Source organism: Pinus tabuliformis, chromosome 2_2 (assembly GCF_031772625.1).
Source record: "Pinus tabuliformis cultivar Carrire ecotype Pingquan chromosome 2_2, CPIR1, whole genome shotgun sequence".
In the NCBI taxonomy this organism is placed as follows: domain Eukaryota; kingdom Viridiplantae; phylum Streptophyta; class Pinopsida; order Pinales; family Pinaceae; genus Pinus; species Pinus tabuliformis.
The window spans coordinates 1,088,442,959-1,088,470,294 of NC_142300.1; the positions used below are offsets into that span (position 1 = coordinate 1,088,442,959).

At 38.0% G+C, this 27,336-nt stretch overlaps 1 protein-coding gene across 1 annotated transcript; it reads right to left on the minus strand.

The window, feature by feature from the left end:
• Positions 1 to 346: 346 nt before the first annotated feature.
• Positions 347 to 27,336, minus strand: LOC149197182 (purple acid phosphatase 23-like). The gene is made up of 9 exons (XM_089408596.1): positions 27,293 to 27,336; positions 24,828 to 25,042; positions 24,507 to 24,698; positions 24,040 to 24,322; positions 1,597 to 1,650; positions 1,297 to 1,514; positions 1,010 to 1,200; positions 619 to 900; positions 347 to 475 (listed from the first exon to the last, which is right to left on the minus strand). The coding sequence occupies exons 1-9, from the start codon at positions 27,334 to 27,336 to the stop codon at positions 347 to 349; spliced, it is 1,608 nt and encodes a 535-aa protein (XP_089264722.1).

The window sequence follows — 27,336 nt, forward strand, 5'->3', positions numbered from 1 at the left end:
ATAAATTAAATTAAATTAAATTTATATTAAACTAATAATAAAATTTCAATTCATCATAATAACATAAAAAGTAAACCATGCCAAATTGGTTGTTGCACAAATAATCTCCCTAAGCAACCCCTCCAGATTTCTCCAATACGAAAAGCAGATAACTTATTCCTATTTTGCATAGCTTTGATGCATGCTTTATTACATGTCCTTCTAAACTTGGTGTTTCCAAATTTTATTCTTATTTTGCATATAGCTTTGATGCATGCTTTATTTCATGTCCTTCTAAACTTGGGTGTTTCCAAATTAAGCAATAACTTCACATAATTTTGACATTCACATATCATCTTCGTTTTCTTCAATCATGAGCCTTGTGGATGTGCAAACACTTTTCAAGGTCTCTGACAATGTAGATTTGGTCGCCTACACTCCCATACGCATCTTGATTCCGGTGCCATGTCCATAAGGCGTGTGTTGAATTTTGTACCTACAAAGCAAATATCCAGAGACATTTGCAGTACATGATAAGTTTCTCCAATTATTAAGAAAAAAGAAAACCATAGAATATAAGTTGGTGGCTATCCAACTATGTATACGGTTGGAATATTTTAATATGGGATCTCATCTCACCTCAAGTATGCCATGACCAAAGCTGGATTCTCTGTAAGCACTCCATTCTGGCTGCCTGTCCCAGCACAACTTGCCCTTAGCTGGACCTGAGGTGTATTTGAAAGGACACACGCCTCCATATGCTGGATGTATTTTTGTGATATTAGGGCAGTATCCAGGCTCATCGGCATGATGCGTGGCAAGCCTCTCTATGTTTCCTCCATCCCCAATAGTTATATAGACAGGCCCACATGGATCTAACCCATACTTGTAAACTCGGTTCATTCTCTCGTATGCATGGACCTAGATTAACATACACAGTTCACAACCTTCAAGAAAATATAAAAGAAAAACTACTAACTGTTATGTGAGATTATGCTGTTACGGAATAAGAAAAAAAATCCCCTCTTACATGTCCTAGGAAAGCAAGGTCCACACCATACTCATAAAGAAGGTCTTCCGTCTGTTGTCTCATGCATTCGAACTCCTGATAATGGCTGTTGTAACTATTATACCAAGGGCTGTGCCATGATGCTATTAGCCATGGAGTAACCCTTCGATCCACTTGCTTCAGATCTCTCTTCAGCCACTTATACTGTTCGCCTGTTAATGTAGAAAGCTAGTGTTGAGAATGGGCGAATGACAATATACATCATAAATTTTGTTTATCACATAGGGAGAGAGAGAGAGATAACTCACTGGTTTTGTTATAATCAGTATATGATGCTAAAATCACAAAGTGCACTACTCCGGCGTTGAACGAGTAATAGAGATTATTGTAAGATCCGGATTCCTTAGATGGGACTGCAAACCTCGCATTGTAAGATGCAAATTGCACGCCTCCACCTTGAGTTTCTATGTCATGATTTCCCGCCATTACCATCATAGGCACGCGTGATACTAGTGGCTCCATGAACCTTGAAACAAATTAAAATCTACTATGAATAACAGACCATAGTTTTTGATGAAACAAAAATGAACGAATTAAAAGTAAGATACCTTCCCCATGCATCCCAACGAGGCTGATACGTTTGATAAAATGGACCATTAGGATGTTGGAAATTTGTGAAAATTCCATAATAGACAGACAAAAAAATGCTCTGTTTCTATACTCTGTTTTAACACAGAAAACCCAGAAAATCGCTTGCTGGAAATGGTGTTTCAGCAACACAGTTTGTTGCTGAAACACGTGTTTCAGCAACACAGTTTTTTTTTCAGTTGCTGTAACTGGTGTTTCAGCAACGCTGCTCGTGGTTTTTCAGCAACGTAAATTTTTGACGTCAGGTATTTTTTTTGGTTACGGTGTAACAGCAACGGGAAGAGATTAAATTGCGTTTATTAAAAGTAAACTAACAGTTACAGGACTTTCATAAAAGATTGTTCTTGAAAAAAAAACTTTCCTCTTGACAGAGGGATTCAACAAGGCTACTTTAGAGACAGTTCAAGACTTAAAAAAAACTTCATGCTGTAAACAGAAAATACATTACTGTGTCTGCACTGCTGTATATTGCAGAAAACAAAATACTCTGTCTCCTTTGAAAAATCAACAGGCTGTTTTTCACTGCTGTGTCTGCACTCTGCATTGCTGTGACTGCACTCCTGTGCATTTACAAAACATGTTGTTGTAACACTCTGTTTCAGCTCAGCACGCTGCTGAAATACGCTGCTGTAACATGCTGCTACATACATAAAAAAACTTCTGCACTGCTGTGCATTACAAAGAGCGCTCTGTCTCTGTTTTTTTCAAAAAAAAAACTTACGCACACTGCTGTGTCTGCATTACATTTTTCAGATTCTACAGAAAACCAAAAAAAACTTCACGCCTTTTTACTTGCCGTAAAAGCAAAACTATACCTGTGAATTAAAATAAAATAAAATTAAAATCCTACCTACATTTACCAACTACAGCAATAAATTACCATCATTCCGTGAGTGACCACCATTCCATAATAAATTGTTGTATAATGACTGATTCAGGAAAAGACTGGAGCTGCGGCTGTTTAATGGCAATTTCATCAATGTAGAGGTATGGCTGTTGATTCATCAGTACAGGAGTATGGCAAAGGACAGGCCCTGCAGTTGAAAATAATATTTCAACACTCCCCTTTAGTTTCAACTGCTGGGTTATCAGTCATACCCAGACATTTCCTCAAAAATTCAAAACTTTTCTGTCCCAAAGGCTTGGTTAGAATGTCTGCAACCTGCTCCTGAGTTTTGCAATGTACTAAGACAATTTCTCCATCATTTACTAACTCTCTGATATAATGAAACCTTGTGTCTATGTGTTTCGTTCTCTTATGAAACACAAAATTTTTGGATAATGCAATAGCAGAACTGTTGTCACAATAAATCACAGTTCCTTTTACCTGCTCTTGGCCTAAGCTCCTTAACATCCTTCTCATCCAGACTGCTTGACATGCTGCTGCTGTAGCTGCCACGTACTCTGCTTCTGCTGTAGACAATGCCACAATTGGCTGTTTCTTGGAAGCCCATGAAATGGCTCCTGAACCCATATGAAAAACATAATCAGAAGTGCTTTTCCGATCATCTACACTTCCAGCCCAATCACTATCAGTGTATCCAACTAAATTTGAACATTCTGAAGTAGTATATAAAATTCCAAACCTTTTGGTACCTTTGACATACCTCAGAATTCTTTTTGCTGCCTGACAATGTGCTTCCTTTGGCCTCTCCATGAATCTGGAAATTAAACTAACAGCATACATTAAATCAGGTCTAGTTGCTGTTAAATACATAAGGCTGCCCACAATGCTTTTATACAAGCTAGGATCAAAATCCTTGCTGCTGTCCTCTCTGCTGAGCTTTAATCCCATCAATGTGGGAGTGATTGCTGCCTTGCATTCTTCCATCTTAAAACTGCCCAAAACTTGATTTACATATCTTGCTTGAGATATAAAAATTCCTTTTTCATTTTGATCTACTTCTATGCATAAGAAGTATCTCAACAAACCCATGTCAGTCATTTCAAATTCATCCTTCATGACTGATTTAAAATTCTTAATAAGATAAATATCATTTCCTGTGAAAATAACATCATCTACATACAAGACAACTATTAAAATTTTACCATCCTTTTCTTTGATGTAGACTGTGGGCTCTCCTTCACTTTTGTCAAATTCATTATCCAATAGATATGAATCTATCCTGTTGTACCATGCTCTTGGCGCTTGCTTCAGCCCATAAAGAGCTTTCTTCAATTTGCATACTTTGTGCTCTTCACCTTTCTTCTCATATCCGAGAGGCTGTTGCACATAGACCTCTTCCATTAACACTCCATTTAGGAATGCTGATTTCACATCCATTTGGTAGACTTTCCATTTGTTTTGTGCTGCTATGGACAGCACTGCTCTCACGGTTTCCATTCTTGCAACCGGTGCGAAAGTCTCCTCATAATCTCTCCCATACTGCTGTTTGTACCCCTTGACGACCAGCCTTGCCTTGTGCCTTTCTATCTTGCCTTCAGCATTGCTCTTGGTCTTATAGACCCATTTCACACCAATGACTTCTTTGCCTTTTGGTAGCTCAACCAAATCCCATGTTTTGTTTCTCTCTATGGAATTCATCTCCTCATCCATAGCTTCTATCCATTTTCTATTTTTAATAGCTTCTTCAAAATGAATAGAATCATCAACATGACAATACAAGGCAAACAAAGAATTCATTCCTTCATCATAAATGTCACTTAGATTTCTAAATTTCTTACCTCTTTCACTTGGTGTGCAAGTGCTTGAAGATGCACTTGAATTTCCTCCTTGTGGTGTGCTTGGCGAAGCACTCTCATTGATCCTCAATGGTGTTCCTTGCTGTCCTTGTGTTGGTGCTGCTGTTTGGGGATTAATTTCAGCCACCTCCTCTTCATCTTCATCATGAGACAAACAGTTTTTAATGTTCACTGTTTTCTCTATGCTTCCATCCCAAGCTTCCTCTTCAATGAATTGAACATCCCTGCTCACAAAAAACTTCTTGGTTGATGGAATGTACAGCCTGTAGGCTTTGGATTCATCACTGTATCCAATGAAGATGCATTTCTCCCCTTTGCTGTCCAACTTCCTCCTTAGCTGATCTGGTATGTGTGCATAGGCCACACACCCAAAAACTCTCATGTGGGTGACTCCTTGCTTTCTCCCACTCCATGCCTCTTCTGGCACTTTGTTCAAGACTGCTTTTGTAGGACACCTGTTCAATATATAAACTGCACAATGTACAGCTTCAGCCCAATACTCATTTGGCAAATGCTTTGCCTTCAACATGCTCCTTGCCATCTCCATGATGGTTATGTTTTTCCTTTCAACAACTCCATTTTGCTGCGGAGTGTACCGAGTTGTGAACTGTTTATGTATTCCATTTTCTCTACAAAATTTTAGGAATTCCTTTGAGATATACTCACCTCCTCTATCAGTTCTCAATACTTTTATGTGCAGCCCACTTTGGTTCTCCACAAGTGCTTTGAAATTTTGGAATTTCTCAAAGACTTCACTTTTGTTCTTGAGGAAATATATCCAAGTCTTTCTTGTAAAATCATCAATGAATGTCAAGAAATATAGGCTGCCAGCTAATGATGGAGCTTGCATTGGTCCACACAAATCTGAGTGGATAATCTCTAAGGGTGTCTTTGCCCTTATGCTCTTCCCTGATGGAAAACTTTCTCTGTGTTGTTTGCCCAATATACAACCTTCACAAAGGCTGTCCGGCTTCTCTATCAATGGTAATCCTCTTACCATTCCTTTTCTGCTCAATAAGTTTAGACCTCCAAAATTTAGATGCCCAAATCTCAAGTGCCATAACCAGTTCTCATCCTTTGGCATGCTTTGGAAGGCCTCTTGGGTGACTGTTGCCATTTCCTTCTTGTTCTTCAAGTCTGCCCTGATCCGGAGAGGGAACATCCTGTTCCTTGTCATCTTCACTTCAGCAATGCATCTTTTGCTGGGTGGGATGTCCATGATGGTGCACACATCATTTACAAAATAAACATTGTAACCCCTTTGGATAAGTTGTCCAACACTCAATAGGTTACATCTCATTCCTGGGACATAGTAGACATCTGCTATGGTTTTCCTTTCTCCTTGCTTTGTAAATATTTTTACCTCCCCTTTTCCCATAACAGACACTTTACTATCGGTTCCTAGTGTGACCTCTGATTTCAAATTTTGATTTAAGGCTGAAAAGAGGGCTATATTCCCTGTCATATGGTTGCTGCAACCTGAGTCTAAAAACCATATGTCCTCACTATGTGTTTTAGCCATGTTACAAGCTAACAAGACATTTTCTTGACTGCTGTTTTCTCTTGTAACATTTGCATTTTGTCTGCTGTTCATATCATGCTGTTTCTTTTTACAATCACTAGCATAATGTCCATACTTTTTGCAATAATAGCATTGAACATTAGATTTATCATACCTTTGTCCTTGAGCATGATATTGTTCTCTTTGTTGGCTGCTGCCTTGACATTGGTTCTGATTTGGATTGCTGCCTCTTCCTTGTGCATTTGATGGGCTATTCCTTCCACCTCTGTTCTGGCTTCTACCTCTTCCTCTTCGGTTTCCTCTTCCTTGACCTCTTCCTCTTCCAAAGGACATCTGGGTCTTGAAGGCTTGCTCAAGGGATGAGTTTTCATTCCTACTCAACCTCTGCTCATGTGTTATCAGTGATGCATGTAGCTCATCAACTGAATAGTTCGAGAGATCCTTTGTCTCTTCAATGGTGGTGACTATGGCATCAAACCTTGAGGGTAAGACCCTCAATATTTTCTCCACTATTCTTCTATCTTCAATTGTTTCTCCATGAGTTCTCATTTGTGTGATTACACCAATCACATGAGTGAAGAATGATTCAATGTTGTCTGACTCCTTCATTTTCAAATTCTCAAAATCCCTTCTCAGCAATTATAGTTTTGCCGTCTTCACTCTCTCCATGCCTTGATAGGCTGTCTTGAAGGTTTGCCATGCTTCATTTGATGTTTTAGCTGCTGCTATCCTTGGAAATATACTCTGGTCTACTGCTAGATGCAAAAATAAAGTGGCCTTTGCATCCTTCTTCCTATTGCTCTTCAGCTGATCTCTCTCTCCCTGAGTTAATGCATTTAACTCATTTTCATCTGCTGGTTCTTCAAAACCATCTTCAACTATTTCCCATAAATCTTGAGAGGCAAACAGAGCTCTCATAGTTATTGACCAGTAGTCATAGTTCTTCCCATTAAACTGTGGGACCTGGGTGTTAAACATACCCATACCAGTGCTTGTGCTAGCCATTCTTTCAATACTTGACTGTGTAAAAAAGATCACTGACTGTCTTCACTTTGCTGGTGAAGTTGCTACAACAATAAATCCTTCCTTCAGCTTCTTTGACACTTCAGAGAGCCTGGACTAGCTCTGATACCATGTTGGAAATTTGTGAAAATTCCATAATAGACAGACAAAAAAAATGCTCTGTTTCTATACTCTGTTTTAACACAGAAAACCCAGAAAATCGCTTGCTGGAAATGGTGTTTCAGCAACACAGTTTGTTGCTGAAACACGTGTTTTAGCAACACAGTTTTTTTTCAGTTGCTGTAACTGGTGTTTCAGCAACGCTGCTCGTGGTGTTTCAGCAACGTAAATTTTTGACGTCAGATATTTTTTTTGGTTACGGTGTAACAGCAACGGGAAGAGATTAAATTGCGTTTATTAAAAGTAAACTAACAGTTACAGGACTTTCATAAAAGATTGTTCTTGAAAAAAAAACTTTCCTCTTGACAGAGGGATTCAACAAGGCTACTTTAGAGACAGTTCAAGACTTAAAAAAAACTTCATGCTGTAAACAGAAAATACATTACTGTGTCTGCACTGTTGTATATTGCAGAAAACAAAATACTCCGTCTCCTCTGAAAAAACAACAGGCTGTTTTTCACTGCTGTGTCTGCACTCTGCATTGCTGTGACTGCACTCCTGTGCATTTACAAAACATGTTGCTGTAACACTCTGTTTCAGCTCAGCACGCTGTTGAAATACGCTGCTGTAACATGCTGCTACATACATAAAAAAACTTCTGCACTGCTGTGCATTACAAAGAGAGCTCTGTCTCTGTTTTTTTCAAAAAAAAAACTTACGCACACTGTTGTGTCTGCATTACATTTTTCAGATTCTACAGAAAACCAAAAAAAACTTCACGCCTTTTTACTTGCCGTAAAAGCAAAACTATACCTGTGAATTAAAATAAAATAAAATTAAAATCCTACCTACATTTACCAACTACAGCAATAAATTACCATCATTCCGTGAGTGACCACCATTCCGTAATAAATTGCTGTATAATGGCTGATTCAGGAAAAGACTGGAGCTGCGGCTGTTTAATGGCAATTTCATCAATGTAGAGGTATGGCTGTTGATTCATCAGTACAGGAGTATGGCAAAGGACAGGCCCTGCAGTTGAAAATAATATTTCAACACTCCCCTTTAGTTTCAACTGCTGGGTTATCAGTCATACCCAGACATTTCCTCAAAAATTCAAAACTTTTCTGTCCCAAAGGCTTGGTTAGAATGTCTGCAACCTGCTCCTGAGTTTTGCAATGTACTAAGACAATTTCTCCATCATTTACTAACTCTCTGATATAATGAAACCTTGTGTCTATGTGTTTCGTTCTCTTATGAAACACAGAATTTTTGGATAATGCAATAGCAGAACTGTTGTCACAATAAATCACAGTTCCTTTTACCTGCTCTTGGCCTAAGCTCCTTAACATCCTTCTCATCCAGACTGCTTGACATGCTGCTGCTGTAGCTGCCACGTACTCTGCTTCTGCTGTAGACAATGCCACAATTGGCTGTTTCTTGGAAGCCCATGAAATGGCTCCTGAACCCATATGAAAAACATAACCGGAAGTGCTTTTCCGATCATCTACACTTCCAGCCCAATCACTATCAGTGTATCCAACTAAATTTGAACATTCTGAAGTAGTATATAAAATTCCAAACCTTTTGGTACCTTTGACATACCTCAGAATTCTTTTTGCTGCCTGCCAATGTGTTTCCTTTGGCCTCTCCATGAATCTGGAAATTAAACTAACAGCATACATTAAATCAGGTCTAGTTGCTGTTAAATACATAAGGCTGCCCACAATGCTTTTATACAAGCTAGGATCAAAATCCTTGCTGCTGTCCTCTCTGCTGAGCTTTAATCCCATCATTGTGGGAGTGATTGCTGCCTTGCATTCTTCCATCTTAAATCTGCCCAAAACTTGATTTACATATCTTGCTTGAGATATAAAAATTCCTTTTTCATTTTGATCTACTTCTATGCCTAAGAAGTATCTCAACAAACCCATGTCAGTCATTTCAAATTCATCCTTCATGACTGATTTAAAATTCTCAATAAGATAAATATCATTTCCTGTGAAAATAACATCATCTACATACAAGACAACTATTAAAATTTTACCATCCTTTTCTTTGATGTAGACTGTGGGCTCTCCTTCACATTTTTCAAATTCATTATCCAATAGATATGAATCTATCCTGCTGTAGCATGCTCTTGGCGCTTGCTTCAGCCCATAAAGAGCTTTCTTCAATTTGCACACTTTGTGCTCTTCACCTTTCTTCTCATATCCGAGAGGCTATTCCACATAGACCTCTTCCATTAACACTCCATTTAGGAATGCTGATTTCACATCCATTTGGTAGACTTTCCATTTGTTTTGTGCTGCTATGGACAGCACTGCTCTCACGGTTTCCATTCTTGCAACCGGTGCGAAAGTCTCCTCATAATCTCTCCCATACTACTGTTTGTACCCCTTGACGACCAGCCTTGCCTTGTGCCTTTCTATCTTGCCTTCAGCATTGCTCTTGGTCTTATAGACCCATTTCACACCAATGACTTCTTTGCCTTTTGGTAGCTCTACCAAATCCCATGTTTTGTTTCTCTCTATGGCATTCATCTCCTCATCCATAGCTTCTATCTATTTTCTATTTTTAATAGCTTCTTCAAAATGAATAGGATCATCAACATGACAATACAAGGCAAACAAAGAATTCATTCCTTCATCATAAATGTCACTTAGATTTCTAAATTTCTTACCTCTTTCACTTGGTGTGCAAGTGCTTGAAGATGCACTTGAATTTCCTCCTTGTGGTGTGCTTGGCGAAGCACTCTCATTGATCCTCAATGGTGTTCCTTGCTGTCCTTGTGTTGGTGCTGCTGTTTGGGGATTAATTTCAGCCACCTCCTCTTCATCTTCATCATGAGACAAACAGTTTTTAATGTTCACTGTTTTCTCTATGCTTCCATCCCAAGCTTCCTCTTCAATGAATTGAACATCCCTGCTCACAAAAAACTTCTTGGTAGATGGAATGTACAGCCTGTAGGCTTTGGATTCATCACTGTATCCAATGAAGATGCATTTCTCCCCTTTGCTGTCCAAATTCCTCCTTAGCTGATCTGGTATGTGTGCATAGGCCACACACCCAAAAACTCTCATGTGGGTGACTCCTTGCTTTCTCCCACTCCATGCCTCTTCTGGCACTTTGTTCAAGACTGCTTTTGTAGGACACCTGTTCAATATATAAACTGCACAATGTACAGCTTCAGCCCAATACTCATTTGGCAAATGCTTTGCCTTCAACATGCTCCTTGCCATCTCCATGATGGTTCTGTTTTTCCTTTCAGCAACTCCATTTTGCTGCGGAGTGTATCGAGTTGTGAATTGTTTATGTATTCCATTTTCTCTACAAAATTTTAGGAATTCATTTGAGATATACTCACCTCCTCTATCAGTTCTCAATACTTTTATGTGCAGCCCGCTTTGGTTCTCCACAAGTGCTTTGAAATTTTGGAATTTCTCAAAGACTTCACTTTTGTTCTTGACGAAATATATCCAAGTCTTTCTTGTAAAATCATCAATGAATGTCAAGAAATATAGGCTGCCAGCTAATGATGGAGCTTGCATTGGTCCACACAAATCTGAGTGGATAATCTCTAAGGGTGTCTTTGCCCTTATGCTCTTCCCTGATGGAAAACTTTCTCTGTGTTGTTTGCCCAATATACAACCTTCACAAAGGCTGTCCGGCTTCTCTATCAATGGTAATCCCTTTACCATTCCTTTTCTGCTCAATAATTTTAGACCACCAGAATTTAGATGCCCAAATCTCAAGTGCCATAACCAGTTCTCATCCTTTGGCACGCTTTGGAAGGCCTCTTGGGTGACTGCTGCCATTTCCTTCTTGTTCTTCAAGTCTGCCCTGATCCGGAGAGGGAACATCCTGTTCCTTGTCATCTTCACTTCAGCAATGCATCTTTTGCTGGGTGGGATGTCCATGATGGTGCACACATCATTTACAAAATAAACATTGTAACCCCTTGGGATAAGTTGTCCAACACTCAATAGGTTACATCTCATTCCTGGGACATAGTAGACATCTGCTATGGTTTTCCTTTCTCCTTGCTTTGTAAATATTTTTACCTCCCCTTTTCCCATAACAGACACTTTACTATCGGTTCCTAGTGTGACCTCTCATTTCAAATTTTGATTTAAGGCTGAAAAGAGGGCTATATTCCCTGTCATATGGTTGCTGCAACCTGAGTCTAAAAACCATATGTCCTCACTATGTGTTTCAGCCATGTTACAAGCTAACAGGACATTTTCTTGACTGTTGTTTTCTCTTGTAACATTTGCATTTTGTCTGCTGTTCATATCATGTTGTTTCTTTCTACAATCACTAGCATAATGTCCATACTTTTTGCAATAATAGCATTGAACATTAGATTTATCATACCTTTGTCCTTGAGCATGATATTGTTCTCTTTGTTGGCTGTTGCCTTGACCTTGGTTCTGATTTGGATTGCTGCCTCTTCCTTGTGCATTTGATGGGCTGTTCCTTCCACCTCTATTCTGGCTTCTACCTCTTCCTCTTCGGTTTCCTCTTCCTTGACCTCTTCCTCTTCCAAAGGACATCTGGGTCTTGAAGGCTTGCTCAAGGGATGATTTTTCATTCCTACTCAACCTCTGCTCATGTGTTATCAGTGATGCATGTAGCTCATCAACTGAATAGTTCAAGAGATCCTTTGTCTCTTCAATGTTGGTGACTATGGCATCAAACCTTGAGGGTAAGACCCTCAATATTTTCTCCACTATTCTTCTATCTTCAATTGTTTCTCCATGAGTTCTCATTTGTGTGATTACACCAATCACATGAGTGAAGAATGATTCAATGTTGTCTGACTCCTTCATTTTCAAATTCTCAAAATCCTTTCTCAGCAATTGTAGTTTTGCCGTCTTCACTCTCTCCATGCCTTGATAGGCTGTCTTGAGGGTTTGCCATGCTTCATTTGATGTTTTAGCTGCTGCTATCCTTGGAAATATACTCTGGTCTACTGCTAGATGCAACAATAAAGTGGCCTTTGCATCCTTCTTCCTATTGCTCTTCAGCTGATCTCTCTCTCCCTGAGTTAATGCATTTAACTCATTTTCATCTGCTGGTTCTTCAAAACCATCTTCAACTATTTCCCATAAATCTTGAGAGGCAAACAGAGCTCTCATAGTTATTGACCAGTAGTCATAGTTCTTCCCATTAAACTGTGGGACCTGGGTGTTAAACATACCCATACCAGTGCTTGTGCTAGCCATTCTTTCAATACTTGACTGTGTAAAAAAGATCACTGACTGTCTTCACTTTGCTGGTGAAGTTGCTACAGCAATAAATCCTTCCTTCAGCTTCTTTGACACTTCAAAGAGTCTGGACTAGCTCTGATACCATGTTGGAAATTTGTGAAAATTCCATAATAGACAGACAAAAAAATGCTCTGTTTCTATACTCTGTTTTAACACAGAAAACCCATAAAATCGCTTGCTGGAAATGGTGTTTCAGCAACACAGTTTGTTGCTGAAACACGTGTTTCAGCAACAAAGTTTTTTTTCAGTTGCTGTAGCTGGTGTTTCAGCAACGCTGCTCGTGGTGTTTCAGCAACGTAAATTTTTGACGTCAGGTATTTTTTTTGGTTACGGTGTAACAGCAACGGGAAGAGATTAAATTGCGTTTATTAAAAGTAAACTAACAGTTACAGGACTTTCATAAAAGATTGTTCTTGAAAAAAAACTTTCCTCTTGACAGAGGGATTCAACAAGGCTACTTTAGAGACAGTTCAAGACTTAAAAAAAACTTCATGCTGTAAACAGAAAATACATTACTGTTTCTGCACTGCTGTATATTGCAGAAAACAAAATACTCTGTCTCCTCTGAAAAATCAACAGGCTGTTTTTCACTGCTGTGTCTGCACTCTGCATTGCTGTGACTGCACTCCTGTGCATTTACAAAACATGTTGCTGTAACACTCTGTTTCAGCTCAGCACGCTGCTGAAATACGCTGCTGTAACATGCTGCTACATACATAAAAAAACTTCTGCACTGCTGTGCATTACAAAGAGAGCTCTGTCTCTGTTTTTTTCAAAAAAAAAACTTACGCACACTGCTGTGTCTGCATTACATTTTTCAGATTCTACAGAAAACCAAAAAAAACTTCACGCCTTTTTACTTGTCGTAAAAGCAAAACTATACCTGTGAATTAAAATAAAATAAAATTAAAATCCTACCTACATTTACCAACTACAGCAATAAATTACCATCATTCCGTGAGTGACCACCATTCCGTAATAAATTGCTGTATAATGACTGATTCAGGAAAAGACTGGAGCTGCGGCTGTTTAATGGCAATTTCATCAATGTAGAGGTATGGTTGTTGATTCATCAGTACAGGAGTATGGCAAAGGACAGGCCCTGCAGTTGAAAATAATATTTCAACACTCCCCTTTAGTTTCAACTGCTGGGTTATCAGTCATACCCAGACATTTCCTCAAAAATTCAAAACTTTTCTGTCCCAAAGGCTTGGTTAGAATGTCTGCAACCTGCTCCTGAGTTTTGCAATGTACTAAGACAATTTCTCCATCATTTACTAACTCTCTGATATAATGAAACCTTGTGTCTATGTGTTTCGTTCTCTTATGAAACACAGAATTTTTGGATAATGCAATAGCAGAACTGTTGTCACAATAAATCACAGTTCCTTTTACCTGCTCTTGGCCTAAGCTCCTTAACATCCTTCTCATCCAGACTGCTTGACATGCTGCTGCTGTAGCTGCCACGTACTCTGCTTCTGCTGTAGACAATGCCACAATTGGCTGTTTCTTGGAAGCCCATGAAATGGCTCCTGAACCCATATGAAAAACATAACCGGAAGTGCTTTTCCGATCATCTACACTTCCAGCCCAATCACTATCAGTGTATCCAACTAAATTTGAACATTCTGAAGTAGTATATAAAATTCCAAACTTTTTGGTACCTTTGACATACCTCAGAATTCTTTTTGCTGCCTGCCAATGTGCTTCCTTTGGCCTCTCCATGAATCTGGAAATTAAACTAACAGCATACATTAAATCAGGTCTAGTTGCTGTTAAATACATAAGGCTGCCCACAATGCTTTTATACAAGCTAGGATCAAAATCCTTGCTGCTGTCCTCTCTGCTGAGCTTTAATCCCATCAATGTGGGAGTGATTGCTGCCTTGCATTCTTCCATCTTAAATCTGCCCAAAACTTGATTTACATATCTTTCTTGAGATATAAAAATTCCTTTTTCATTTTGATCTACTTCTATGCCTAAAAAGTATCTCAACAAACCCATGTCAGTCATTTCAAATTCATCCTTCATGACTGATTTAAAATTCTCAATAAGATAAATATCATTTCCTGTGAAAATAACATCATCTACATACAAGACAACTATTAAAATTTTACCATCCTTTTCTTTGATGTAGACTGTGGGCTCTCCTTCACATTTGTCAAATTCATTATCCAATAGATATGAATCTATCCTGCTGTACCATGCTCTTGGCGCTTGCTTCAGCCCATAAAGAGCTTTCTTCAATTTGCACACTTTGTGCTCTTCACCTTTCTTCTCATATCCGAGAGGCTGTTCCACATAGACCTCTTCCATTAACACTCCATTTAGGAATGCTGATTTCACATCCATTTGGTAGACTTTCCATTTGTTTTGTGCTGCTATGGACAACACTGCTCTCACGGTTTCCATTCTTGCAACCGGTGCGAAAGTCTCCTCATAATCTCTCCCATACTGTTGTTTGTACCCCTTGACGACCAACCTTGCCTTGTGCCTTTCTATCTTGCCTTCAGCATTGCTCTTGGTCTTATAAACCCATTTCACACCAATGACTTCTTTGCCTTTTGGTAGCTCAACCAAATCCCATGTTTTGTTTCTCTCTATGGCATTCATCTCCTCATCCATAGCTTCTATCCATTTTCTATTTTTAATAGCTTCTTCAAAATGAATAGGATCATCAACATGACAATACAAGGCAAACAAAGAATTCATTCCTTCATCATAAATGTCACTTAGATTTCTAAATTTCTTACCTCTTTCACTTGGTGTGCAAGTGCTTGAAGATGCACTTGAATTTCCTCCTTGTGGTGTGTTTGGCGAAGCACTCTCATTGATCCTCAATGGTGTTCCTTGCTGTCCTTGTGTTGGTGCTGCTGTTTGGGGATTAATTTCAGCCACCTCCTCTTCATCTTCATCATGAGACAAACAGTTTTTAATGTTCATTGTTTTCTCTATGCTTCCATCCCAAGCTTCCTCTTCAATGAATTGAACATCCCTGCTCACAAAAAAATTCTTGGTAGATGGAATGTACAGCCTGTAGGCTTTGGATTCATCACTGTATCCAATGAAGATGCATTTCTCCCCTTTGCTGTCCAACTTCCTCCTTAGCTGATCTGGTATGTGTGCATAGGCCACACACCCAAAAACTCTCATGTGGGTGACTCCTTGCTTTCTCCCACTCCATGCCTCTTCTGGCACTTTGTTCAAGACTGCTTTTGTAGGACACCTGTTCAATATATAAACTGCACAATGTACAGCTTCAGCCCAATACTCATTTGGCAAATGCTTTGCCTTCAACATGCTCCTTGCCATCTCCATGATGGTTCTGTTTTTCCTTTCAGCAACTCCATTTTGCTGCGGAGTGTACTGAGTTGTGAACTGTTTATGTATTCCATTTTCTCTACAAAATTTTAGGAATTCATTTGAGATATACTCACCTCCTCTATCAGTTCTCAATACTTTTATGTGCAGCCCGCTTTGGTTCTCCACAAGTGCTTTGAAATTTTGGAATTTCTCAAAGACTTCACTTTTGTTCTTGAGGAAATATATCCAAGTCTTTCTTGTAAAATCATCAATGAATGTCAAGAAATATAGGCTGCCAGCTAATGATGGATCTTGCATTGGTCCACACAAATCTGAGTGGATAATCTCTAAGGGTGTCTTTGCCCTTATGCTCTTCCCTGATGGAAAACTTTCTCTGTGTTGTTTGCCCAATATACAACCTTCACAAAGGCTGTCCGGCTTCTCTATCAATGGTAATCCCTTTACCATTCCTTTTCTGCTCAATAAGTTTAGACCTCCAAAATTTAGATGCCCAAATCTCAAGTGCCATAACCAGTTCTCATCCTTTGGCACGCTTTGGAAGGCCTCTTGGGTGACTGCTGCCATTTCCTTCTTTGTTCTTCAAGTCTGCCCTGATCCGGAGAGGGAACATCCTGTTCCTTGTCATCTTCACTTCAGCAATGCATCTTTTGCTGGGTGGGATGTCCATGATGGTGCACACATCATTTACAAAATAAACATTGTAACCCCTTTGGATAAGTTGTCCAACACTCAATAGGTTACATCTCATTCCTGGGACATAGTAGACATCTGCTATGGTTTTCCTTTCTCCTTGCTTTGTAAATATTTTTACCTCCCCTTTTCCCATAACAGACACTTTACTATCGGTTCCTAGTGTGACCTCTGATTTCAAATTTTGATTTAAGGCTGAAAAGAGGGCTATATTCCCTGTCATACGGTTGCTGCAACCTGAGTCTAAAAACCATATGTCCTCACTATGTGTTTCAGCCATGTTACAAGCTAACAGGACATTTTCTTGACTGCTGTTTTCTCTTGTAACATTTGCATTTTGTCTGCTGTTCATATCATGCTGTTTCTTTCTACAATCACTAGCATAATGTCCATACTTTTTGCAATAATAGCATTGAACATTAGATTTATCATACCTTTGTCCTTGAGCATGATATTGTTCTCTTTGTTGGCTGCTGCCTTGACCTTGATTCTGATTTGGATTGCTGCCTCTTCCTTGTGCATTTGATGGGTTGTTCCTTCCACCTCTGTTCTGGCTTCTACCTCTTCCTCTTCGGTTTCCTCTTCCTTGACCTCTTCCTCTTCCAAAGGACATCTAGGTCTTGAAGGCTTGCTCAAGGGATGAGTTTTCATTCCTACTCAACCTCTGCTCATGTGTTATCAGTGATGCATGTAGCTCATCAACTGAATAGTTCGAGAGATCCTTTGTCTCTTCAATGGTGGTGACTATGGCATCAAACCTTGAGGGTAAGACCCTCAATATTTTCTCCACTATTCTTCTATCTTCAATTGTTTCTCCATGAGTTCTCATTTGTGTGATTACACCAATCACATGAGTGAAGAATGATTCAATGTTGTCTGACTCCTTCATTTTCAAATTCTCAAAATCCTTTCTCAGCAATTGTAGTTTTGCCGTCTTCACTCTCTCCATGCCTTGATAGGCTGTCTTGAGGGTTTGCCATGCTTCATTTGATGTTTTAGCTGCTGCTATCCTTGGAAATATACTCTGGTCTACTGCTAGATGCAACAATAAAGTGGCCTTTGCATCCTTCTTCCTATTGCTCTTCAGCTGATCTCTCTCTCCCTGAGTTAATGCATTTAACTCATTTTCATCTGCTGGTTCTTCAAAACCATCTTCAACTATTTCCCATAAATCTTGAGAGGCAAACAGAGCTCTCATAGTTATTGACCAGTAGTCATAGTTCTTCCCATTAAACTGTGGGACCTGGGTGTTAAACATACCCATACCAGTGCTTGTGCTAGCCATTCTTTCAATACTTGACTGTCTAAAAAAGATCACTGACTGTCTTCACTTTGCTGGTGAAGTTGCTACAGCAATAAATCCTTCCTTCAGCTTCTTTGACACTTCAAAGAGCCTGGACTAGCTCTGATACCATGTTGGAAATTTGTGAAAATTCCATAATAGACAGACAAAAAAAATGCTCTGTTTCTATACTCTGTTTTAACACAGAAAACCCATAAAATCGCTTGCTGGAAATGGTGTTTCAGCAACACAGTTTTTTTTCAGTTGCTGTAACTGGTGTTTCAGCAACGCTGCTCGTTGTGTTTCAGCAACGTAAATTTTTGACGTTAGGTATTTTTTTTTGTTACGGTGTAACAGCAACGGGAAGAGATTAAATTGCGTTTATTAAAAGTAAACTAACAGTTACAGGACTTTCATAAAAGATTGTTCTTGAAAAAAAACTTTCCTCTTGACAGAGGGATTCAACAAGGCTACTTTAGAGACAGTTCAAGACTTAAAAAAAACTTCATGCTGTAAACAGAAAATACATTACTGTGTCTGCACTGCTGTATATTGCAGAAAACAAAATACTCTGTCTCCTCTGAAAAATCAACAGGCTGTTTTTCACTGCTGTGTCTGCACTCTGCATTGCTGTGACTACACTCCTGTGCATTTACAAAACATGTTGCTGTAACACTCTGTTTCAGCTCAGCACGCTGCTGAAATACGCTGTTGTAACATGCTGCTACATACATAAAAAAACTTCTGCACTGCTGTGCATTACAAAGAGAGCTCTGTCTCTGTTTTTTTCAAAAAAAAAACTTACGCACACTGCTGTGTCTGCATTACATTTTTCAGATTCTACAGAAAACCAAAAAAAACTTCACGCCTTTTTACTTGCCGTAAAAGCAAAACTATACCTGTGAATTAAAATAAAATAAAATTAAAATCCTACCTACCTTTACCAACTACAGCAATAAATTACCATCATTCCGTGAGTGACCACCATTCCGTAATAAATTGTTGTATAATGACTGATTCAGGAAAAGACTGGAGCTGCGGCTGTTTAATGGCAATTTCATCAATGTAGAGGTATGGCTGTTGATTCATCAGTATAGGAGTATGGCAAAGGACAGGCCCTACAGTTGAAAATAATATTTCAACACTCCCCTTTAGTTTCAACTGCTGGGTTATCAGTCATACCCAGACATTTCCTCAAAAATTCAAAACTTTTCTGTCCCAAAGGCTTGGTTAGAATGTCTGCAACCTGCTCCTGAGTTTTGCAATGTACTAAGACAATTTCTCCATCATTTACTAACTCTCTGATATAATGAAATCTTGTGTCTATCTGTTTCGTTCTCTTATGAAACACAGAATTTTTGGATAATGCAATAGCAGAACTGTTGTCACAATAAATCACAGTTCCTTTTACCTGCTCTTGGCCTAAGCTCCTTAACATCCTTCTCATCCAGACTGCTTGACATGCTGCTGCTGTAGCTGCCACGTACTCTGCTTCTGCTGTAGACAATGCCACAATTGGCTGTTTCTTGGAAGCCCATGAAATGGCTCCTGAACCCATATGAAAAACATAACCGGAAGTGTTTTTCCGATCATCTACACTTCCAGCCCAATCACTATCAGTGTATCCAACTAAATTTGAACATTCTGAAGTAGTATATAAAATTCCAAACCTTTTGGTACCTTTGACATACCTCAGAATTCTTTTTGCTGCCTGCCAATGTGCTTCCTTTGGCCTCTCCATGAATCTGGAAATTAAACTAACAGCATACATTAAATCAGGTCTAGTTGCTGTTAAATACATAAGGCTGCCCACAATGCTTTTATACAAGCTAGGATCAAAATCCTTGCTGCTGTCCTCTCTGCTGAGCTTTAATCCCATCACTGTGGGAGTGATTGCTGCCTTGCATTCTTCCATCTTAAATCTGCCCAAAACTTGATTTACATATCTTGCTTGAGATATAAAAATTCCTTTTTCATTTTGATCTACTTCTATGCCTAAGAAGTATCTCAACAAACCCATGTCAGTCATTTCAAATTCATCCTTCATGACTGATTTAAAATTCTCAATAAGATAAATATCATTTCCTGTGAAAATAACATCATCTACATACAAGACAACTATTAAAATTTTACCATCCTTTTCTTTGATGTAGACTGTGGGCTCTCCTTCACATTTGTCAAATTCATTATCCAATAGATATGAATCTATCTTGCTGTACCATGCTCTTGGCGCTTGCTTCAGCCCATAAAGAGCTTTCTTCAATTTACACACTTTGTGCTCTTCACCTTTCTTCTCATATCCGAGAGGTTGTTCCACATAGACCTCTTCCATTAAAACTCCATTTAGGAATGCTGATTTCACATCCATTTGGTAGACTTTCCATTTGTTTTGTGCTGCTATGGACAACACTGCTCTCACGGTTTCCATTCTTGCAACCGGTGCGAAAGTCTCCTCATAATCTCTCCCATACTGCTGTTTGTACCCCTTGACAACCAGCCTTGCCTTGTGCCTTTCTATCTTGCCTTCAGCATTGCTCTTGGTCTTATAGACCCATTTCACACCAATGACTTCTTTGCCTTTTGGTAGCTCAACCAAATCCCATGTTTTGTTTCTCTCTATGGCATTCATCTCCTCATCCATAGCTTCTATCCATTTTCTATCTTTAATAGCTTCTTCAAAATGAATAGGATCATCAACATGACAATACAAGGCAAACAAAGAATTCATTCCTTCATCATAAATGTCACTTAGATTTCTAAATTTCTTACCTCTTTCACTTGGTGTGCAAGTGCTTGAAGATGCACTTGAATTTCCTCCTTGTGGTGTGCTTGGAGAAGCACTCTCATTGATCCTCAATGGTGTTCCTTGCTGTCCTTGTGTTGGTGCTGCTGTTTGGGGATTCATTTCAGCCACCTCCTCTTCATCTTCATCATGAGACAAACAGTTTTTAATGTTCACTGTTTTCTCTATGCTTCCATCCCAAGCTTCCTCTTCAATGAATTGAACATCCCTGCTCACAAAAAACTTCTTGGTAGATGGAATGTACAGCCTGTAGGCTTTGGATTCATCACTGTATCCAATGAAGATGCATTTCTCCCCTTTGATGTCCAACTTCCTCCTTAGCTGATCTGGTATGTGTGCATAGGCCACACACCCAAAAACTCTCATGTGGGTGACTCCTTGCTTTCTCCCACTCCATGCCTCTTCTGGCACTTTGTTCAAGACTGCTTTTGTAGGACACCTGTTCAATATATAAACTGCACAATGTACAGCTTCAGCCCAATACTCATTTGGCAAATGCTTTGCCTTCAACATGCTCCTTGCCATCTCCATGATGGTTCTGTTTTTCCTTTCAGCAACTCCATTTTGCTGCGGAGTGTACCGAGTTGTGAATTGTTTATGTATTCCATTTTCTCTACAAAATTTTAGGAATTCATTTGAGATATACTCACCTCCTCTATCAGTTCTCAATACTTTTATGTGCAGCCCGCTTTGGTTCTCCACAAGTGCTTTGAAATTTTGGAATTTCTCAAAGACTTCACTTTTGTTCTTGAGGAAATATATCCAAGTCTTTCTTGTAAAATCATCAATGAATGTCAAGAAATATAGGCTGCCAGCTAATGATGGAGCTTGCATTGGTCCACACAAATCTGAGTGGATAATCTCTAAGGGTGTCTTTGCCCTTATGCTCTTCCCTGATAGAAAACTTTCTTTGTGTTGTTTGCCCAATATACAACTTTCACAAAGGCTGTCCGGCTTCTCTATCAATGGTAATCCCTTTACCATTCCTTTTCTGCTCAATAAGTTTAGACCTCCAAAATTTAGATGCCCAAATCTCAAGTGCCATAACCAGTTCTCATCCTTTGGCATGCTTTGGAAGGCCTCTTGGGTGACTGCTGCCATTTCCTTCTTGTTCTTCAAGTCTGCCCTGATCCGGAGAGGGAACATCCTGTTCCTTGTCATCTTCACTTCAGCAATGCATCTTTTGCTGGGTGGGATGTCCATGATGGTGCACACATCATTTACAAAATAAACATTGTAACCCCTTTGGATAAGTTGTCCAACACTCAGTAGGTTACATCTCATTCCTGGGACATAGTAGACATCTGCTATGGTTTTCCTTTCTCCTTGCTTTGTAAATATTTTTACCTCCCCTTTTCTCATAACAGACACTTTACTATCGGTTCCTAGTGTGACCTCTGATTTCAAATTTTGATTTAAGGCTGAAAAGAGGGCTATATTCCCTGTCATATAGTTGCTGCAACCTGAGTCTAAAAACCATATGTCCTCACTATGTGTTTCAGCCATGTTACAAGCTAACAGGACATTTTCTTGACTGCTGTTTTCTCTTGTAACATTTGCATTTTGTCTCCTGTTCATATCATGTTGCTTCTTTCTACAATCACTAGCATAATCTCCATACTTTTTGCAATAATAGCATTGAACATTAGATTTATCATACCTTTGTCCTTGAGCATGATATTGTTCTCTTTGTTGGCTGCTACCTTGACCTTGGTTCTGATTTGGATTGCTGCCTCTTCCTTGTGCATTTGATGGGCTGTTCCTTCCACCTCTGTTCTGGCTTCTACCTCTTCCTCTTCGGTTTCCTCTTCCTTGACCTCTTCCTCTTCCAAAGGACATCTGGGTCTTGAAGGCTTGCTCAAGGGATGAGTTTTCATTCCTACTCAACCTCTGCTCATTTGTTATCAGTGATGCATGTAGCTCATCAACTGAATAGTTCGAGAGATCCTTTGTCTCTTCAATGGTGGTGACTATGGCATCAAACCTTGAGGGTAAGACCCTCAATATTTTCTCCACTATTCTTCTATCTTCAATTGTTTCTCCATGAGTTCTCATTTGTGTGATTACACCAATCACATGAGTGAAGAATGATTCAATGTTGTCTGACTCCTTCATTTTCAAATTCTCAAAATCCTTTCTCAGCAATTGTAGTTTTGCCGTCTTCACTCTCTCCATGCCTTGATAGGCTGTCTTGAGGGTTTGCCATGCTTCATTTGATGTTTTAGCTGCTGCTATCCTTGGAAATATACTCTAGTCTACTGCTAGATGCAACAATAAAGTGGCCTTTGCATCCTTCTTCCTATTGCTCTTCAGCTGATCTCTCTCTCCCTGAGTTAATGCATTTAACTCATTTTCATCTGCTGGTTCTTCAAAACCATCTTCAACTATTTCCCATAAATCTTGAGAGGCAAACAGAGCTCTCATAGTTATTGACCAGTAGTCATAGTTCTTCCCATTAAACTGTGGGACCTGGGTGTTAAACATACCCATACCAGTGCTTGTGCTAGCCATTCTTTCAATACTTGACTGTGTAAAAAAGATCATTGACTGTCTTCACTTTGCTGGTGAAGTTGCTACAGCAATAAATCCTTCCTTCAGCTTCTTTGACACTTCAAAGAGCCTGGACTAGCTCTGATACCATGTTGGAAATTTGTGAAAATTCCATAATAGACAGACAAAAAAATGCTTTGTTTCTATACTCTGTTTTAACAGAGAAAACCCATAAAATCGCTTGCTGGAAATGGTGTTTCAGCAACACAGTTTGTTGCTGAAACACGTGTTTCAGCAACACAGTTTTTTTTCAGTTGCTGTAACTGGTGTTTCAGCAACGCTGCTCGTGGTGTTTCAGCAACGTAAATTTTTTACGTCAGGTATTTTTTTTGGTTACGGTGTAACAGCAACGGGAAGAGATTAAATTGCGTTTATTAAAAGTAAACTAACAGTTACAGGACTTTCATAAAAGATTGTTCTTGAAAAAAAACTTTCCTCTTGACAGAGGGATTCAACAAGGCTACTTTAGAGACAGTTCAAGACTTAAAAAAAACTTCATGCTGTAAACAGAAAATACATTACTGTGTCTGCACTGCTGTATATTGCAGAAAACAAAATACTCTGTCTCCTCTGAAAAATCAACAGGCTGTTTTTCACTGCTGTGTCTGCACTCTGCATTGCTGTGACTGCACTCCTGTGCATTTACAAAACATGTTGCTGTAACACTCTGTTTCAGCTCAGCACGCTGCTGAAATACGCTGCTGTAACATGCTGCTACATACATAAAAAAACTTCTGCACTGCTGTGCATTACAAAGAGAGCTCTGTCTCTGTTTTTTTCAAAAAAAAAACTTACGCACACTGCTGAGTCTGCATTACATTTTTCAGATTCTACAGAAAACCAAAAAAAACTTCACGCCTTTTTACTTGCCGTAAAAGCAAAACTATACCTGTGAATTAAAATAAAATAAAATTAAAATCCTACCTACATTTACCAACTACAGCAATAAATTCCCATGATTCCATGAGTGACCACCATTCCGTAATAAATTGTTGTATAATGACTGATTCAGGAAAAGACTGGAGCTGCAGCTGTTTAATGGCAATTTCATCAATGTAGAGGTATGGCTGTTGATTCATCAGTACAATGGCAAAGGACAGGCCCTGCAGTTGAAAATAATATTTCAACATAGGAAATGCGCACTTAAAGCATGCCGCAGATTTATCACCAGTGGTAATATAGTTAGTTGCGTAAGACATGTCTCCAACCATGAGAACCATAGAGGGATCATTATGTACAAGATGATTAAATGTTGTGGAAGAATTATAAGTGAGACCCAGATCTCCAGCCACTTCTATGCGACGGAGATAATTATTTGGGCCTGGCGAAGGCAGAGTCACAAATTCGTGCTCTTCGCTTAGTGCAGATAACGATTTGTCTCCACATACATAATAATATCTGGTGTTTGGAAGGAGATCTGCTCAATAATAAATGGTCATTTCGATTAATAATGGATTGCATGCAATGACTACAACCCATTGCAACAATGTCATGTTGAGAAACATAAAAAAACAATTTCATTTTCAGGCAGGACTACTTTTTAAAACTATGGCATGAGAAATGGAAACTCTATTGATGTATGTATCAACGTTTGAACCCACCTTTGAGGAGAACATGGTGGATAATTCCGGAGGTGTAATTTAAAAGGCCTTTGTCTGTATATGTTTGGCTATAGATCACAGATGTCCCTTCAGCTTTAAAGGAGCGTACGCCACTTTTAGCGCTGTAATACACTTCACTCCCCACTGAGGAAGGATCCAATGGCGTTACCTTGGGTCCGATCTGAGCATCACCTGCACAACATTATTAAACCCTTAAAATCAACATTGCTCAACAGGACAATATTTAGGTAGCAATCATTATTTTTTAAGCTATCGAAAGGTATATGAATGAATGAAACTAGGGTTGAGAAACAGACAGACCTGTTACCCAAGAAACCCACATGGAGTTAGGGGTAGTTGACAGCGCAAGCATTATTTGCTCTGGGAAGATAGAAGGAACTCTCTTGACGAGACGAGGGTTGTAGTTAGGCAAATCATCACTTCCGTTGCGCAGATTGGGATCGAGGGGCACAGTCACAGGCTTAAATGGGCCTTGCAAAGTTGTTGGAATGGACAATATTCCTCTCACAAACACAGTTGACATAATACCAAACAAAATGAAAAGCTTCAACCCCATCGTTTCGGTATCTGCTTGCAACCCTGGGCTCTTCCCCATCCATATGATTGTCTTTCTATGCCTGGGGTAGATCTATATATAAACGGAAGCAGGGCGTTTGCAAATTTATTAATCCGTTTTGGCAATTTTATTATGGAGTGCCACGTCTTCCGATGTCGATTCAAATGCCTTCGAACTTATCCACTGGCACGAGCAATTATGCAGTAGGCATTTCTTTGATATCCAAACTAAAAAGGACATTACCCTAGTAGCTGTAGTATGTACATCCTTTTTTATTTTTTTAATGGTTATTAATTTAATTAAGTAATAGTTAAAAATTTAGAAAAAATGGTGCAAAGATTGAATATATCTATATATATATTAAAGGAATTTAGCAACTCTCATATATAATAGTCATAATTGTTGTTAAGTATTATATAATTTCATGTTAATCTAAAAAAATTATTAAGTTATTTTTATTGTTATATTATTATGTGGGCTACAATCTTTCATAGTTTCATTTTATTACAATTATAGGCTTTGTTTTCTATATATACACTAACTAGACCTAGCATTAAGATCATCAAATATCAAATATTGTCTTTTTCATTGTACCCTAGAATCTTTCATAGTATCATTTTATTATAATTATAGGCTTTGTCTCCTATATGCACACTAACGAGATTTAAGATCATCTTGCACACTAACGAGATTAAATATCATCTTGGTCATTGTGTTTATTATAAATGGAGCATTTCCCATAAAAATGGAATGTGATTATTGGTTTCTTATCATTTTTAAGGTGAAAAAATATAAACATTTGATATAATAGCCCGTGATTCTAGGGTTTTTCTACTTCAAATAGGTCATCATGATATATATATATATATATATATATATATCTATCCTAGAGGAAGTCAACAATTTGTTTTGTCTTCCTCTCCGTAAATTGCATCACAATCAAAGAATTTGAACATTAAATCTCTCAATGCATTACAATCACGACATTTAAATCACTAATTTTTCACATATTTCATACTGTTTCAATCAATATTTTTCATTTTATAATTATAAAGTTTTTGTAATCCTAATGATTAATAAAACATGTGAAATTTTAAATTTTAATAATATGGATTTTATTTAAAATGATTTTTTAATAATATTTAAATAAATAAATAAATATATATATATATATATATATATATATATATATATATATATATATATTTATATATATATATTTATTAGATTTTTTATTTTAATAAAAATTATTAATCATAAAAATAAAAATAATTGATTTTATTTTTTATATTGTTTTTTTAATAAAATTTTTAATTTAATTTATATTTATGTATAAGAACGTATAGATTTGTTGATTCGTTTAGTTTTTTCTAATAATGTATTTTTTGTATAGAATCTATAATTTAATTAATATATTTTTATAAAGCTTATATTAATTGGTTTATATGGATTTAGTTTTTATTAAATTATTATTTCAAATTTTATGAGAATATATTGAGAATCAAAAAATTATATATGGAGATAAAATCTATATGAAAGTATATATAAATTTAGCTAACAACATTTAACTATAGACCAATTGTTTTTCAATCTAACACTGAAAATAAGAAAAATAACTGGAACTTAAACCTCCCTAATTAAGATAATAATAATCATAAATACCTAAACTATTTTTTTTTTTTTTAACTATTCATTCCAAAACCACGTGATTTTATTAATAATTAAATTTTCATCAACTGCACATAGTTTATTCTCTCCCCTCTTTAACAATCTTTTGACAGATCTCGTCGTATCCCATTGCCATGCCACTGCAAATACTTTATTCGAATTGTTTTACAATTTTATGATGGATTACCATATTCAAATGTTCTGGCAAAATATATATATATATATAAACGCGCACATATATATAGATATATAGTGCTCCCGATGGTACGTCAAAGGTGGATATTTATGGGGCTAGGGTTTTCTTTGATATCTGATATCTGCGTAATCTCTACGCTGTGAGAAAACACCGACCCGGATTTCTCATAGACATGTGAACAGGGTGGTTGTTTTTCATTTCTTTATTTGCATGCTCTTAACGTGGTTTAAATGTGTTCTACGTGACATCTTTGAATCTTTGAACTTAGAGCGAATAGCGCCCACAGCATAACCCATTGAAGAATAAATATATTGAATATTGTTTATTAGGATTGTATTCATGTATATTATCAAACAAAAAATACAAATTTTAAAATAAATAGGGAACAT